This window comes from Cupressus sempervirens, chromosome 2, assembly GCF_028749045.1.
Source record: "Cupressus sempervirens isolate cs-2001-9-10 chromosome 2, ASM2874904v1, whole genome shotgun sequence".
Classification (NCBI taxonomy): domain Eukaryota; kingdom Viridiplantae; phylum Streptophyta; class Pinopsida; order Cupressales; family Cupressaceae; genus Cupressus; species Cupressus sempervirens.
In genome coordinates, this window is record NC_143119.1 from 250,795,883 (window position 1) to 250,812,991 (window position 17,109).

General features: G+C 33.2%; 1 protein-coding gene across 1 annotated transcript in view; it reads left to right on the forward strand.

Annotated features, from left to right (window-relative positions):
* The window catches only part of LOC149571999 (ABC transporter B family member 20-like), a 141,672-nt gene that overhangs the window by 66,594 nt on the left and 57,969 nt on the right, over positions 1 to 17,109 (forward strand). Inside the window, exons 3-5 of the mRNA XM_089813370.1 lie at positions 14,043 to 14,097; positions 14,331 to 14,506; positions 14,643 to 14,843. Of these exons, the coding sequence (XP_089669496.1) occupies positions 14,043 to 14,097; positions 14,331 to 14,506; positions 14,643 to 14,843 (432 nt within the window). The remainder of the gene's footprint in view (positions 1 to 14,042; positions 14,098 to 14,330; positions 14,507 to 14,642; positions 14,844 to 17,109) is intronic.

A 17,109-nucleotide genomic window follows, 5' to 3' on the forward strand; every position in this document is an offset into this window, starting at 1 on the left:
AAATTCCTATTTATATATGTATTACAAATTTACATCTCTAACCTCAATTATGATTTTAGGGCTTAAAACTGTGCACAAGCAAATAACTCTCATGTGAAGGTTTTGGATTGCTTGAGGACAAGCAATTTCAGGAAGGAAGGACTCTCATGTCCCTATTTTTGAATAAGATTTAATAATAAATAGTAAAGAAAGTAAATTAATAAACAAATGAATAAATAATAATTAAGTATTATTTAATTTATTTTATTATATTATTAATATAAGAATGATAAAAAATAAATTCATTAACTCAATACTATTATAATCTATTATTAGATATAATACTATAAATTAATTAACAGCAATGCAAATATAAATAAAAAAATTATTGATTATAAATCTTACATTATTATAACAAGAATATATTATTAATCTAATATTTTAATATTGAAAGATATTTTAACAAGCAAATAGAATAGTATTAAATACTAATCATAAATAACTAAGGATGCTGGCATAAATTACTATGTATAATATTAAGGCAGTAAATACATTACCTCTATAATTAACAAGACTCGTATAGAGTTGATTGCATGGTATTAGCCAACATGACCAGCAACAAATGATGCAAATGTCATTAAATTGCTGATTAAACAAGGCAATAAGAAAAGCATTTGTATATACATAAGAACATAGAAGATTAGTTAAAAACAAACTCAACAAAGATATATTATCATGAAGCTATAATAATCTTCAAGTCAAATAGTAAACAAAAGAATAAATAATAATAAAGTATTATTTTATTTATTTAATTATATTATTAATATAAGAATGATACAATATAAATTCATAAACTCAATACTATTATAATCTATTATTAGATATAATACTATAAAATAATTAACAACAATGCAAATATAAATAAAAAAATTATTGATTATAAATCTTACATTGTACTATTTCTAAAATCTAATATTGAAAAATATTTTAACAAGCAAATATAATAGTATTAAATACTAATCATAAATAACTAAGGATGTTGGCATAAATTACTATGTATTATATTAAGGCAGCAAATACATTACCTCCATAATTAACAAGACTTGTATAGATTCGATTGCATGGTATTAGCTAACATGACCGGCAACAAATGATGAAAATGTCATTAAATTGCTGATCAAACAAGGGAATAAGAAAAGCATTCGTATATACATAAGAACATAGAAGATTAGTTAAAAACCAACTCAACAAAGATATATTATCATGAAGCTATAATAATCTTCAAGTCAAATAGTACACTGCTGAAGGTATGGTTTAGCAGCCAGAATACTACTGTTGCAATAAAATAATAAAATAACAAATAAAAAATGTATTTAACCATTATTGATTATATAGACAAAGATAGTCATATTATCGACGCTAAAGTTTTAATCATAACGTATTTCATTATTGGAGTTAAGCAATGATTAGTGGGAAGAAACTAATGACAAATACTAAATGATATGAGGTGACTATTGGTGGCAAATAGGTGCAACCTTTCGATATTTCAAGCTGCATTGAATCACTATTAAAAAAAGGAGGAAAGCGGATAAGGAGGACACAACAACAAAGCCAAAAATAAGAGTCAGGAAGCATGACGATCTATATCAACCATAAAAATTGTGCATTGTTCAGTATTGCATTAACCAAATAGTAACATGCATCCAGTGGATATACACAAGGAGGATATGAGACAACTTAAACATAGAGCTACAAGCGTCAAGGCGACATTATAAGATATCAAAAGTTATAACTCCCACTCTTAATAAGAGCCTCATAATCAAATAGTGAAGGGCAAGTCGATGAGGAACTAAGGAAGCCGTCAGAATAACAGTAATAGAATTCATCAATTTTGTATCACGATAATAGATAAGCTTCTATTAGTTAATGGTTATCTATTTGTAATCTATTAAATATTAGAATGTCTCTAATATTAGTTAGTTTGTAGTTATCTATTAGCTTTCTTTAGCTCTCTTTTAGCTAGAATAGAATATTTCTATTCTTTACGATTGTTTCCTAAGGAAACATCGTTTTATTCTTTTGTATATATTGACCTCTCGGTTTCTATTAAATATTAAACACGTATTTTACTAATTACTTCGTAATATGGTATTAGAGCCACTTCTTTAAATTTTTTTGAAAATCATAATTTTGTTTATGAAATTATTGTTTATCGTACAGGATAGAGAACAATTATCAGACCCTATATTTGCTTCGAACTAGGGTTTGTTTGAGAATATTGACCATCAATATTGATTAATTTTTTTCTGGCCATTTAAAAAAAAAAGAAGACTTTTTTGGTCATTTTTTCCATTTTATCGTCACATCTAGCGCTGGGAGTGACACCAAGGGTTTGTTAAATCCCTTAGTGATAGATTCATGCCCAGAAACTATTTTTTTTGTTGCACATTTGCCATTGATTTCAAGCTTTTTTCAGCCTAGGAAGTTTTTGTTCGAAACCCTAACTTTTGGGCTTATATTTTTTTATGATCAGAGATTCTTGGTGGGTTTTTTGAGAGCTCGACTGGGTTCTCATTAGATTTTTTGAGGTGCCTTGATTGTTGTGCCTTAAATTTTTAGCTAGTAGATCCAAAAAATGACAACATATTCTCTCTAGGTTTTTCGAGCCATCTTTTGGGTACCCCTTCAATTTTTTTGAGTCTTCCATTTCTTGCTTCGAAGTACATGCCTTCACAAATTTTCATGTTTTTTCATTGAAAAACGTGCTATAGCATCTTTGACTAATATTTTGTTCGAGAGTAATTCAAAATTCAATGGTTGGAATTATGGCACTTGGAAGTTGTGGATAATAGCAATTTTTTATTATTGAAATATGGATTAGATTGTTTTGGGTCTTACACAGCGTTCGATTGCCCCTGGTACCGGTTAGGTTACATGAAAGATAAATAATCGAAAGGCGTTGATGCTTCTCAAATTATCCATAGTTGATAATCAACTCTCTCGGATTCCATCCTACAAGACAAGTGTTGAGATATGGGCACATCTCAAGAATCGTCATGAGACTTTTGACAAAAGCAGAACTTTCTTTTTGAAGAACACACTGTTTCTATTATCATGGATGAGCGAAAATCGCTCCAGGCTCACTTGAATAGGATTCAAGAAATCAGTGATCAGTTGTTTGTCATTGGTCGCAAGATGGAGGAAGAGGACATTGTAATCATTTCTCTTAAGAGTTTACCCAAGTCCTACAAGCATTTTATCGAGACTCGCAATTACGTCTTTTGGTGTTGATTTGAAGATCACAAATCTCTGCACACTTCTGCTTCAGCAAGATCAATGGAAACAATAATTTGATAGCAGTTCCAGTGCCACCTCCAGAGCAAGCCTTTGCTACTAAAACCTTTCAGAAGGATAAACCCAAGTCTCAGCAATCTTCTCAACATAAGTCCTCTGCTCTAGGTTTAGAAGGCTCTCGAAAGAAGAACATTCAATGCAACTATTGCCACAAGTTTGGTCACACGAAGGTTGAATGTGAGAAATGCTTAGCTGCCCAATCTAAGCAATCAGGTTTGCAACCCAAAACAAATAGTGTAGAGCACAGTGAGAAGATGAAATTTGCCTTTTTTGCCTTTATGGCTAAAAGACGAGTAGATAATGTGAACTTGTCTATCTGATACATTGATTCAAGTGCCTCTTGTCATTTCATTTATCGCTGAGATTGGTTCATCGACTACTAGCCTTAAATTCTATTATTTTTGGTGGCGGAGAAGAGTAGACCGTTGTTGGCAAAGGCAACATTCAGATTTCGTTTGCTGGGAGGAATCTCATTTTCCTCGATGTGTAGTACATTCTAGGGATGAAACTAAATCTACTCTCAGTTAGTCAGTCGCTGCGACATTCTCCACAGTTGGATGTCACCTTCAGTTCACATCAGTGTACCATCATTGATAGGGTGACTTAGTCTATTGTTGTAGTGGATCTTGAGAATCATGGTCTTTTCCGACTTATTGATTCTTGGGACCTAGCTATGGCTGCTGGGCGGTCTTCTATTAGCATACTTTGGCATCAACGGTGGGTGAACCCACAATAGTGGGTTACACTTTTTTGGAGGAAGCAAATCCTCCGAAATTTCGCGACCAAAATTTTTTTTCTTCAAAGTTTCGATAGAAACTTATTAGTTTCTATCGAAACCAAAAAGTCACATAGTTTCAATAGAAACTAACAACACTTTTAAGTTTCGATCAAAATTATGTTATAAGTTTCGATTGAAACTTATAACATAGTGACGATCGAAAGTTAAACCCGGCCGCAGGTTTAATAAACTGCAGTCGGGCTTTCTAAATGTTCGATTGAAACTATACTTAATAGTTTCGATCAAACATTTGGAAAGGAAAAAGCTTGTCCGCGGGTCCCGACCCCACTGTCATTTTTGTAAGTATAGTTTCAATTTGAAAGTGCAGAAGTGAGAAAGGCATCCGAAATTGAAACATCCAAAAGGGTATGGATTTGGTTTTATACCTTTTTTGTTTTTGATTTTAGGGTTTTACTTACACTTTATATTTTTTTTGCTTCAATTTATATATATATATATATATATATATATATATATATATATATATATATATATATATATATATATATATTTTTGTATATATGTGCATATATATCATGTATGTATATATGCATATATGATATATATGTCATGTATATATGCATATGCATATATACATGTGACATATATGCATATATGTCATGTATATATATATGCATATATATGTCATGTATATATGCATATATATATTATATGCATACATGATATAAATATGTATATATGTTTTAGTTACATTTTATATATATCATTCATATATGATAGATATATGTCATGTATATATGCATATGCATATATACATGATATATTTATGTCATGTAAATATGCATATGCATATATACATGACATAAATATGTCATGTATATATACATATATGTCACATGTATATATATATATATATATATATATATATATATATATATATATATATATATATATATATATATATATATATATATATATATATATATAACATCATGTTGTACATACATGGACATATTGTGGATATGTACACATGTATATTTAAATTTGTAATGTACACACATTCAAACAATGTAATATATTAAAACAAATGTTAGATTTGTCTTTTTTGCCATGATTTCTTATTTAAAAGAGATGTTAATATCACTCTTCGTGCAATGGATTTATCTGCAGATCTAGATTTTTTCCCAATGGAGTGTAACCCTTCCTAAACACTTTCAACAATATCTTTTTGTAGTTTAGAAGTCTTCCTCTTTTTTACACTTGTATCTATACCCAATAGTTTCAATGACTCTTTTAATTTATCTTTAAGAAGTGAAATTGATAATAGTTGAGTTTCCTCCACTGTATCAAGATTCTCAAATTGTGCAATTATTTTTTTAGACTTTTTATTCAATTTCCTCTTCGTAGTATTTGTAGGTTGACTAACATATTCTCTCAAATTTTCCACATTCATTTCAATTAAATGATCTATGTTTCTATGATTAATTTTTCTCTTCAAACTTTGAGCTAGATTAACATTTTTATTTGTTGTTTGATCTTGGGCTGCAAGAAAAATTAAAATAAAGACTTGAGATACAACTATTCTTTAGTGTCCACATATATATATAACAAATGAACTATTAAATACAATTTTATCTCATTTGGATGGTCCTTCTTCAATAGCCATTGCTTCATCTTCAATTTCCTCATGTCCAACATTTTCATCATCTACTACTGCATGTGCACGATATAACAAATTAAATCAAGCAAGTTTGTACTTGGGGATTTGTCTCTAAAATTAAGAATCAAAGATATAAAGTTTGCTTCTACACCTGGGTAGAAATCTAGAATTTGTAGAGATTATAAGTTTGCGCTCGAGATGTGTGCATACATACATGTTTGAACTTGGGATGAACCTTCTCCAATCTTAGTAGGTTGTTTTGTTTCACTACGTCCTAAATAAATTCATAATTTAAAACACCATAATTAAAATATACCCAAATTTTAAATATATATTCATAATTTAAAAACCATAATGTAATAAACCCTAATTCTAAATATTCATAATTTAAAAATCATTTAATCTAATGAACCCTAATTGTAAATATTCATAATTTATAAATCATAATCTAATAAACCCTAATTGTAAATATTCATAATTTAAAAAGCATAATGTAATAAACCCGAAAATTATAAATATTCATAATTTAAAACACCATAATTGAAATGTACCCAAACTCTAAATATATATTCATAATTTAAAACCATAATGTAATAAACCCTAATTCTAAATATTCATAATTTAATAACCATAATCTAATAAATTCTAATTGTAAATTTTCATAATTTAAAAACCATAATCTAATAAACCCTAATTGTAAATATTCATAATTTAAAAACTATAATGTAATAAACCCTAAAATTGTAAATATTCATAATTTAAAAACCATAATCTAATAAACCCTAATAAGACAAAATATTCATAATTTAATAAAACCTAATGCTAAATATTCATAATTTAACAAACCTAATGCTAAATATTCATAATTCAATAAACCTTTAATATTAAATTAATAGTAACCCTAAGTTTATATTTACCATATTCCTAATTGAATAAACGCTAATCCTGACTATATACATAAAGGAAGTCTATAATACGATTGCACACTATATGAACTAAATATGCATTGGAAAAAATATATTGCACATGTACATACTTTGCCTCCTATAATATCTTGTTAAAGTTTTTCGACAATTTTCTTTTTCTTGTTTGTCAGATCTTCTTTGTGAATATTTACTCGCCCTTTTACCTTTATTGCCCATGTTGCAAATTATTTTTCCAAAACTCGAAAACAAAAGTTGCAAAATATTTCCTCCCTCCTAATTGAAGTGCAAATTATTTGAATGTTAGAATTGAATTTTTTTATTTATTTATATGACAATTTCTATTTAAAAAAAAAGACCCTTAAGGCCAACTCTAGTTCTGATCGAAACTAGAGTAAGCCCTTGGGGCCGACTCTAGTTTCCATTGATACTAGAGCACGCCTAAAGGTCGACTCTAGTTTCGATCAAAACTAGAGTTAATAGTTTTGATAGAAACTAAACTTTCTAGTTTCGATCGAAACTAAAGCTGACGACCTTAACCAACATGGTTAAGGTTTCTAGTTTCGATCGGAACTAGAAACTTTAGTTTCTATCGAATCCGATATTTTTTATTTCGATAGATTTGTTTCTATTGAAACTAAGAAGATTATGGTTTTTTTTTGAAGTGTGAGAAGGTTTAGTATGATTTCATGGCTTCCAGGCTCCATTACCAAGTTCAAATGGAGCACTAAAGTCATGTCGTTTTGCATGATAATACTTTGAATGAACTTTCTAATGACTATGATTTTGCTACATTTTGAATTTTTTAGATATACATTTTTGCATGTGAATTGAATAGAGGTTTGTTATAAAAAATAAACCTATATATTGGACGCTCATGGGAAAATAGTAACTAAGAGAAAAAAATTGGAAAAATAACTACGGTCTTCGTATTCGAGTCCTCTTTCAATAAAAAATAAATTGAAATCGGGTAAATATATAATAAGTTACGTGTGTCAAAAGCCATGTATGTCCAAATTCTTGTTAGGTCAACTTTAAACTCTGATAAAATATGAAATACTAAGGATAAAGACATCAGATCACCTCCACGGTTTTTGTATGGATGTTAACAATTTAAATTCGGAAGAGTCGCATTGATATCTATTGTAGAGGAAAAGTTGTGTCAAAAACAATGTCACTCTTTAAAAATCAGGTTTTTGATAACATACCAATTTTTCGTGGGAGAAAAAATAATTCAATCAAATCAATTAAAATTAAAAAAAAAAAAAAATTGGATTCTACACGGAAAATCTTAAAAGACTCTAATTTACTTCATCTTCAAATTCGTAACCGTTGAATGGCAATTTGCATCCAAAAGTGAAAGTTTTCTTGAAAATTCACAGTTCAGTGTCAGTTTAGGAAAAAAAGTATAACCCATTATTGTGGGTTCACCTCGGTATGGGCACATAAACTTGCATTATCTTTTGCAGCTAGCTCGAATGAGCTTGTACTTGGTTTGCCAGAGATTCAGACTCAATAGCTTGGAGTTTGTGATGCATGGTAGGCTGGGAAGCAACATCGCACACCTTTCACTAGTGGCAATTCATGGTGAGCTTCTCAGGTACTTCAACTTGTTCATGCTGACATCTGTGGCTCTATGGCCACTCTTATTCTTGGGTCTAGGTAATTTTTGTTGTTCGTTGATGATTTTAGTAGAAAAATGTGGGCATTTTCTGTCTTTCAGAAGTTTAATCCTTCAGTTGAAAAAGAGTTTAGGTAATCTATTATTACTTTTAGGTTAGACAATGGGGGGATTTTGTTCTAATGAATTCTCTAGCTTCTTTTGTACTCATGGCATGAAACACCAGTTAATTACACACCACACACAACAAAACAGTGTAGTTGAATGTCAGAACAAAACAATCCTTGAGATGGTTCGATCCATGCTTAAACACAATCATGTTCCAAAGAATTTCTAGGCAGAAGTAGTTAATACTGCAGTTTATCTTATGTACCGGTCGTTCACAGTGGTGGTCAAAGGTAAGACTCCAGAAGAGGCCAGGTTAGGTTGCAAGCCCAGAATTAGTCACCTAAAAGTTTCTGTCTCCCTTGCTTTTGTTTGGATCCCTTATGCGTCCCGCACCAAGTTGGATGCCAACAGTCAAAAACTCATGCTTGTCGGATACAGTAGTCTTCATAAAGCATACCGCTTGATTGACATTGAGACATCTTGTCTCCTGTACAATTGTGATGTAGTCTTTGATAAGCAGTGAGGACCATTCATGCATGTTTCTTCTGTTCCTGATCCAACAAACCAGCCTATGAAGGCTCATGATTTGGAAGTTAGACTTTCATTAGGTCCACCTGATGGGAGGGCTCAAGTAGCTCCTACAGCTCTAGTTATAACATTGATCCCTATGCAGACACCTCTAGCTTCTCGTATAGGATCACCTAGATTTGTAGATGTTTCACCCGAGTTTGATCTAGATTCTTGAGATGAGGAATATGATCATAGAGCATCTCCTGATACTAATGCTGGTCATTCTTCTCTACGGCCTAAGTGGTGGGCTAAGACACTTGCTGATCTTCGTGATGATGATCTCATTGATAAGAGAATTGCTCGGAAAAAGAGAAAACCTATAGAGTTAGTTAATTTTGCTCTCATGGCCAACATTCACAATGTGTTTGAACCTCAAACATATTCCGAGGCTAAAGTAATTCCAAAGTGGGAACAAGCCATGACATCTGAACACCAGAGCCTATTGAAGAATAACTCCTAGGTCCTTTCTAATGTTTCACTAGGGAAGAAATCCATTGGCTGCAAATGGGTTTACAAAATCAAATACAAATCTGATTGTACTTTGGATAAGTACAAATCTCGTTTAGTTGCAAAGGGCTTTTCTCAGCGTCAAGGTTTTGATTATGAGGAAACCTTTATCCCTACTGCAAAGATGAGCATAATCAAATAAGTCCTAGCCATGGAAACACAGTTTGGCTGGAAGGTCCATTGATGGACGTCAAGAGTGCTATCCTAAATGGTGATCTCCACGAAGAGGTCTACATGATGCAACCTCCTGGTTTCAAGGTTGCTAGTAAAGAACATCCCCCTATGATTAGTGAAAGCTCTCTATGGCTTGAAGCATGCCCCTAGGGCATGGTACATGAAAATTGATAAGTACCTTGGCGAGCAAGGCTTCTAGATGAGTTCTTCAGACTCAAATTTGTACATCAAGACTACTGATAGTGACATCATCCTTCTGGTCATTTATGTGGAAGATTTGATCATCAGTGGCAGTTCAACATCTTTGATTCGGGAAATAAAATAAAATTTATGCCAGTCTTTTGATATGATTGATCTTGGTCTCATGCATTATTGCCTTGGTGTGGAGGTTTGGCAACAATCTTCTGGTATATTCATCTCTTAGTCCAAATATGCTAGGGCTTTATTAGACAAATTTCGTTTGTAAGATTGCAAGCCTGTATCTACACCCACGGAGAAAGGTCTCAAGTTATCAACCAAATCTAATTCTCCTCTTGTTGATGATATTATATACAAGCAACTAGGAGGCAGTCTCATCTACCTCTTTGCTACTAGGCTTGATATCAGCTTCACAGTTTGCTACATCTCACATTTTATGACAGCTCCTAAGGCTGATCATTAGATGGCAGCAAAGCGTGTGCTTTGTTATGTGAAGGGCACTACAGGTTTTGGACTTCTTTACTCTCGACTTTCTTATCCTAGACTTAGTGGGTTCACAGATTCAGATTGGGCAGGCTTTGTTGACGATAAAATATCAACTTTTGGATATGTGTTTAGTTTGGGATCCGGTGTCGTCACATGGACCAATAAGAAGCAACAGACAATTTCTCTTTCCTCTATAGAGGCCAAATACAAAAGGTCAATCAAGGCAGGTTATGAAGTTGTTTGGCTTCGTTGGATGCTTGGGGATATGCATGTCACCAACAAAATCAATCACTTTGTTTGTTGATGATGAAGTCGTTATCAAATTAGTACGGAATCCAGTCTTCTATGAACAAACCAAGCATGTGGATGTCCATTACCACTACATACGACAACTGGTTGAAGACGAGACAATAGACTTGCAATATGTTCTTACCATGGATCAGACTGCATACATTCTCACCAAGCCTCTTGGTTCTGATAAGTTCGTAAACTTCAGATTACATCTTGGTGTTGTGGATAGATTAAACCATTAAGGAAGCGGATTATGATAATAGATAAGCTTTTATTATTAGTTAATGGTTATCTATTTGTAAGCTATTGTAAATCTTAGAATGTTTCTAATATTAGTTACTCTGTAGTTATCTGTTAGCTTTCTTTAGCTTTCTTTTAGCTAGAATAGAATGTTTCTATTCTTTACGATCGTTTCCTAAGGAAACATTGTTTTATTCTTTTGTATATATTGACATCTCGGTTTTTGTTAATATTAAGCAAGTATTTTACCAATTACTTCGTAATATTGTGATCTAATATCAACGCACCATTCCACTCTTTTATTACAGAGTATATGTTTCCTAAATACAATCCCTTCAGGCCAAAGACATAAACCATGCATTACAGTGGATGCAATTATATTCGTGTTTAGCAACAAAACATACATTGCACTTACCTTATCTTGTAAGGGTTTTTTTTTTTTTTTTTTGAGCTCAAGGACTAAATATCATATGATAAGGGGAGTTTGTATGTTTCTAGAATCACTAGAAGAAGAAACAATGTAGAGCCTACAAATTACAATTTGGAAGCGAGTTCAAAAGCGAGAATTATAATAGTTTATCCAAATCTTCGCAAGGGTGTTCCAAGTGCCATTACAGACACCAAGCTGCCCTCTGAATTTGAGAAACTTTTATGGAATCAGGGAAGTATTACTCTGCAAATCCGCAAATCCATCTTCAACCCACTAACAGATAAAATGACAATGAATGTTAATATGCTTAGTCCCCTCATGGAAGACTGGATTTTTGGCAAGTTTGAGGACAGCTTGATTGTTGCAAATGAGGGGCAAAGGATTTGCTTGAGGTATATGGATATTGAAAAGAATCCTACGAAGGCAAACTGCCTCACAACCTGCTTTGATTGTTCCCCTATATTCAGTTCCTGCTGACGAAAGGGATGCAACCTGCTGCTTATTATTGGTCCAAGTAACAGTGCATGTGCCCAAACTGAAGACAAACTCAGAAGTAGACTTTTTGTCACCAACCGAGCCTCCCTAATCTGAGTCCGTGTAACTAATAAGCTAGGCATCTTTGTTCCGTCCATAGAGAATACCAAAATTGGGAGTGCCCTTGAAATAGTCCAGGATGTGCTTCTGTTGCAACCCAATGATATGAAATGGGAGCTATCATGAAGTGAGATATGTAACTCACTGTAAAATTGAGATGAAATCTACTGGCGTCAAGATATATCAAATTGCTCACTAATTGTCTGAATGTTGATTCATTCTCAACAGGAGAACCAAATTTGGTTGATAACTTGGGAACAAACACCATAGATGTAGATGAAGATGCCATGTGACTGCTGCCAAACCTTGACACCTAGGCAGTAATGACAAAAGTCCAAGGTTGGTTATTTCAAAATACTGAAAGATTCTGTTTGATTTCTTGAATCAATGATTCAGAACTGCCAGTGGTAATCAACAATTTCTTGAAACCATGCTATCCAAGAGTTAAGTCATTGGATGTTGTCCTGCTATTGTTAAGCAATTGAATTGACAAGGCAATTCAATTTGCTAAGCCAAAATACCCAATCACATATACTGTCCTGAAACTCTTTCATACTGGGTCTATTATGCTTTGCATCACCAAAGCACATGCTAGACTTCATATTAACACAAGCGACCATACTAGTAGTTCATACATACTGTATATTTCATATCCCCAAAATTATGGCCTCACCTAATAAGTATGCTCTCGTCGCTGACCAAATCTGTCTGACTGTATCCTGCATTCCCTCCCTGGCCTTAGGCATTTTTCATACTTATACCATAACAAAACTGATTGTTAAGTGATCATGCAAATGAGATATGTTGCCATCAGTGACAACATCTGAACACTCACCTATCACTCACTTGCCAACAGTTAGTCTTTCAAGTTTCTTTTTCACTGGAACACATTTTTCAGTGATTGAAGTTTGAGCTATCAGTTTTCTTTGACGGGGAAATCAATTGTTAGAAAAAGTTAAGTCATGTGTAATAGGTATGCAATATTGGAATTCTGATTTTATGTATTTCTTAAATTGATACAAATTTAGGATAAAATGATTACATTTGGTGAAAATTTGTGAAATTTTCATTTATTTCCTCGCTTGTGAACTTTTCAGCCTAACCTGAATGTGGATTGGTTTTCCACATTGCAGTATGATCTCAAATTCCAAGATAACCATTTTGCGGCAGAAAAATCTACCATGACCCATGGTTTCAAAACGTAGGACAATCTTCCATCATGGGCTATGAGCCATGTGCCTTGTTATAAAAATTATAAATGCCTTAGACTTCTGATGCCCTCAAATTTGATCCTTTCAGTTCTAAATGTTGATCTTTCCAATGCCAATGACTGCTTTCTTAGATGACCCCAATGGTGAATTTGGTTAAATTTTTTGATTGTTGAGCTTCTGCTCTTGGACCAGTTAGGACTCTAATTTAGGGCTTTTAATTTGCTGCTGGAGTACTTTACCACTGAGCTATATAGGCTGCTTTGTGGCTAGTTCATCATTGGTCTGGACGTGGTTTATTTCCAACAACCCCTAAGTCACATTGCATGTGCCTCGGGCTCTCAGCCTACCTTGGTTCTGATAACTTCTTGTGTTAGTGCTCATGACCAGCTAGGGACCCAAACCTAGGACCTTCTATTTGCTGCTAGAGTGATGTAAACTGAGCTTCTGACACCTCTGCAATCACACTATTGTTGGCCCAAGTGGGGCTAATTTCTAAGAGAAATCAATGCACTTTTTGCACTCATAATTTGGAGCGGTTGATGCAGAATCGTTCAGTCTCTAGAAAATTACTAGACTGGACATCTGAAGATGAACTCTTTTTCTTAGCTGGCATGTCTGCTGGCCTCTGGGTGGATGTTGATGATCATTTCTTTATATTACTAGTCTATAAGTCAATAGTTTACTCTGCACAACTGGATGGATATATTCTATATTGCACAGGAATGTAGAATTGCTCTTGCCATTTTATGCTTTGAAGTGTTTTTTCTATCAACGAACTATCAAGTTCAGTTAATGTTTTAATTCTGAAGGCATTATATTTCTATAGTTGTTTTATTTGCTTGCATTGGATGATAAAAGACGTTTGTCATCAGAGTTGAAATTTGAAACGTTGTTCAAAGTGTACCTGTGTCCAGAAACTTTCGACATTCACTTACAGAATACCTGATTTCTGTGCAGCATGCTCTGTATATTGTTTATATAGCTGGAGGCGTATTTGTTGTTGGGTGGATTGGTGAGCTTTCCTTTGCCCCTTTTCACTTATACATCATTTGATTGGATGAATCTTAAACCTTTTTGTTAACAATGTGTGAAAGCTTTAGTTTTGTTTTAATTCAATACCACCGGTGATGAAGCTTTAGTTTTGGAACTTTAAGATTGTATCTGGCTTTAGTTATTTGCTGCTAGTTTCTGGGTTACTTTTTCTTTTGCAGATGCATCCTATTTTAACCTGATTTTTCAAAACAGAGGTATCCTGTTGGATTCTCACTGCAGAGAGACAGACAGCTGTCATTAGAGCCAAGTATGTTCAAGTATTGTTAAATCAAGACATGAGTTTTTTTGACACTTACGGAAATAATGGAGATATTGTAAGCCAAGTGTTAGGGGATGTGCTTCTAATTCAATCTGCTCTTAGTGAGAAGGTATATTTCATTTTTTATTATTTCTGCGATTGTTTTAAAATTTAATCTCTCAAGATATATATGTTGCATTGTTCTGTAATACTTTTTCTCAGTGTTCAACTAGCACCTGGGGATAAGCAAAATGAAATTGTAACAGGTTGGCAATTATGTCCATAACATGGCAACATTTTTCGGAGGCCTTGCTGTGGGATTTATAAATAGCTGGCAGATAGCTCTTTTGACATTAGCTACTGGTCCATTCATTGTGGCTGCTGGTGGAATATCAAATATTTTTCTCCATAGACTAGCTGAAAATATTCAAGATGCATATGCAGAAGCTGCCAGTATTGCAGAGCAGGTTAAATTTCTCTGCTGCATTTTGTTATGTATTTTGTCTAGATGCATACATTTTGAAACAAAGTAATAACTTCCTGTACATTTGTACACATAGATATACAAAAAACTTCAATACTGCCTCTGGTTTTGTACATTATTGGTTATTTTGAAGGGGTAGTGCATGCTACATTTTATAATTATTTCACAGTAAGCTCTGCTCATGCATTCACACACGTTTATGTTCAATTGACAACATATATATATATATATATATATATATATATATATATATATATATATATATAGATAGATAGATAGATAGATAGATAGATAGATAGATAGATAGTAGTTTTCCACAATCCATTAAAATTCTTTGCTGTATTTTCTGGGTAGATTGTGTTCTAATTTTTGCATCAACGTTTTGGATCGCATTCTGTGATCCATCATCAGGATGAGAGAGCGAATGGAAAAAAAAATCTCTCATTCTGATGATGGATCACAGAGTGTGCTCCAAAACGTTGATGCAAAAATTAGAACAAACTACCCAGAAAATACAGCAAAGAACATATATATGGACAACTTTGATTTTATTTATTTCATTTTTTTAAAATTTAGGAAAAAAATCACGCTGCAAATATTTGACTGTAAAAATGTGTGGCAAGTCTCTAGCAGGGTAATCATATGCATTTCTTGTATGTTAGTTGCTGTTAGTGATCATGGTATAAATGCAAAATTTGCCGAGTCATCAGAAACTCCCATATCTATTGAGAGCCTTGCCCATCAAAATTGAATTCAACCTCTTTATCAGAGAGGATGACATTCCCTGTGAGCTGCCAAAACACAGTTTGCATCAATATCAGTTATTCAATCAACATCTCTTCATCGTCAGACCCCGATTCGGTTCCTTTGCTAAAATGTCTTCTAGAACCAGCAAAGTCATTTGGTTGGAATATACTACCTCAACCTCATCTTGGGAGACCCCACAATTTGCCAATAAGTCTGCTGCTTCATCAACTTTTCTTACTATGTGCACAAACGAGAAGTTGCCTATCTTGTCTAGGCATTCCCAAATTATTTGTATCCACTCTTTCAATGCCTTGTTTGAAATTTCCTTCTTTATTACATTAATCACATGCAAAATCCTGTGTCTATGTATATGATCTAGCTTTTTTTCTTTAAATAACTATAGTCCCTTTGCAAATGCCTCCTGTTTCACCTCTTTTTTGGTGGCAACAGCAAGTTTCCAAGATAGAGTACATACTTACCGACCCTTCTCTAAAATGTTAGTTTGTGGTGACTGATCAGGCAAGCAACTGATCAGGTAAGTACTGCACACTCATCATTTATCATGGGGTTAACTTGTCAAGCATTTCCCTAGGTTGACTCATCAAGTATTTTAGAGTTTACTTTTAACCGACATTGGTAGATTGCCTAAAGGGCTACTAAGCCGTGGTTTATTGTAAAATGTATGAGACTATAATTTAGTCTTCGCTGGATAATAATATTGGACACTTTGTTTTGTGGATGTATCCCAAGATTGGGTGAACCATGTTAAATATTTGTGTCGTCTTTCTGCTTTATTTCTTTGCATTATTGGTTATATTTGCATGTAGCCATTAGCTTTTTGTCATCTAATCCTAACATAAAATACATTTGACCGCAACAGGACCAGGGTTGCCCTCTGCGGCTATGTCAAAATTAAGTTTCAACCTGGTGTGTGGAGGGGCAATTCAATTTGCTTCCCTTCCCTTGTTATGTATGTTATTAAGTTCCTTTTTTATTACTTTCAATTGTCACCGTTGTTTTTTAATTTCATTATTCTATCTCAAAAACTATGTAGAGATCAAGAGGCATTTCAAAATTTACCACATCACATAGGCTCTCATTATTCATTACTTCGTTCTCATTGATTCTTGTGTCACTAAATTTCCTTCTGCCTCTTTCTGTCCACACTTGCCACGCTCCCATTGATAGAGCCACCACCCAAAATTTTGCCTACACAACATTCCTAAATGACAACGACCCACTTAGTAGGAATTCTAAGTGTCATGTCCCCTTGCAGAAATAAGAATGAATAAATAATAAATGCAACAATAAAATAATAAAGTTCTCATTAATAATATAATATAATTGGTATTCTTTGTAAACTAATAGTTATGGAGGAGTGAGATGGGTGTCTTATCAATTATTAAAGGATGCCATCCATTCTGTTTTCGAAATATAATAATAAAATCTCTCCCACACCATCCAGCATCATGGGACATTTCTTATTTTGTATATATCGTATC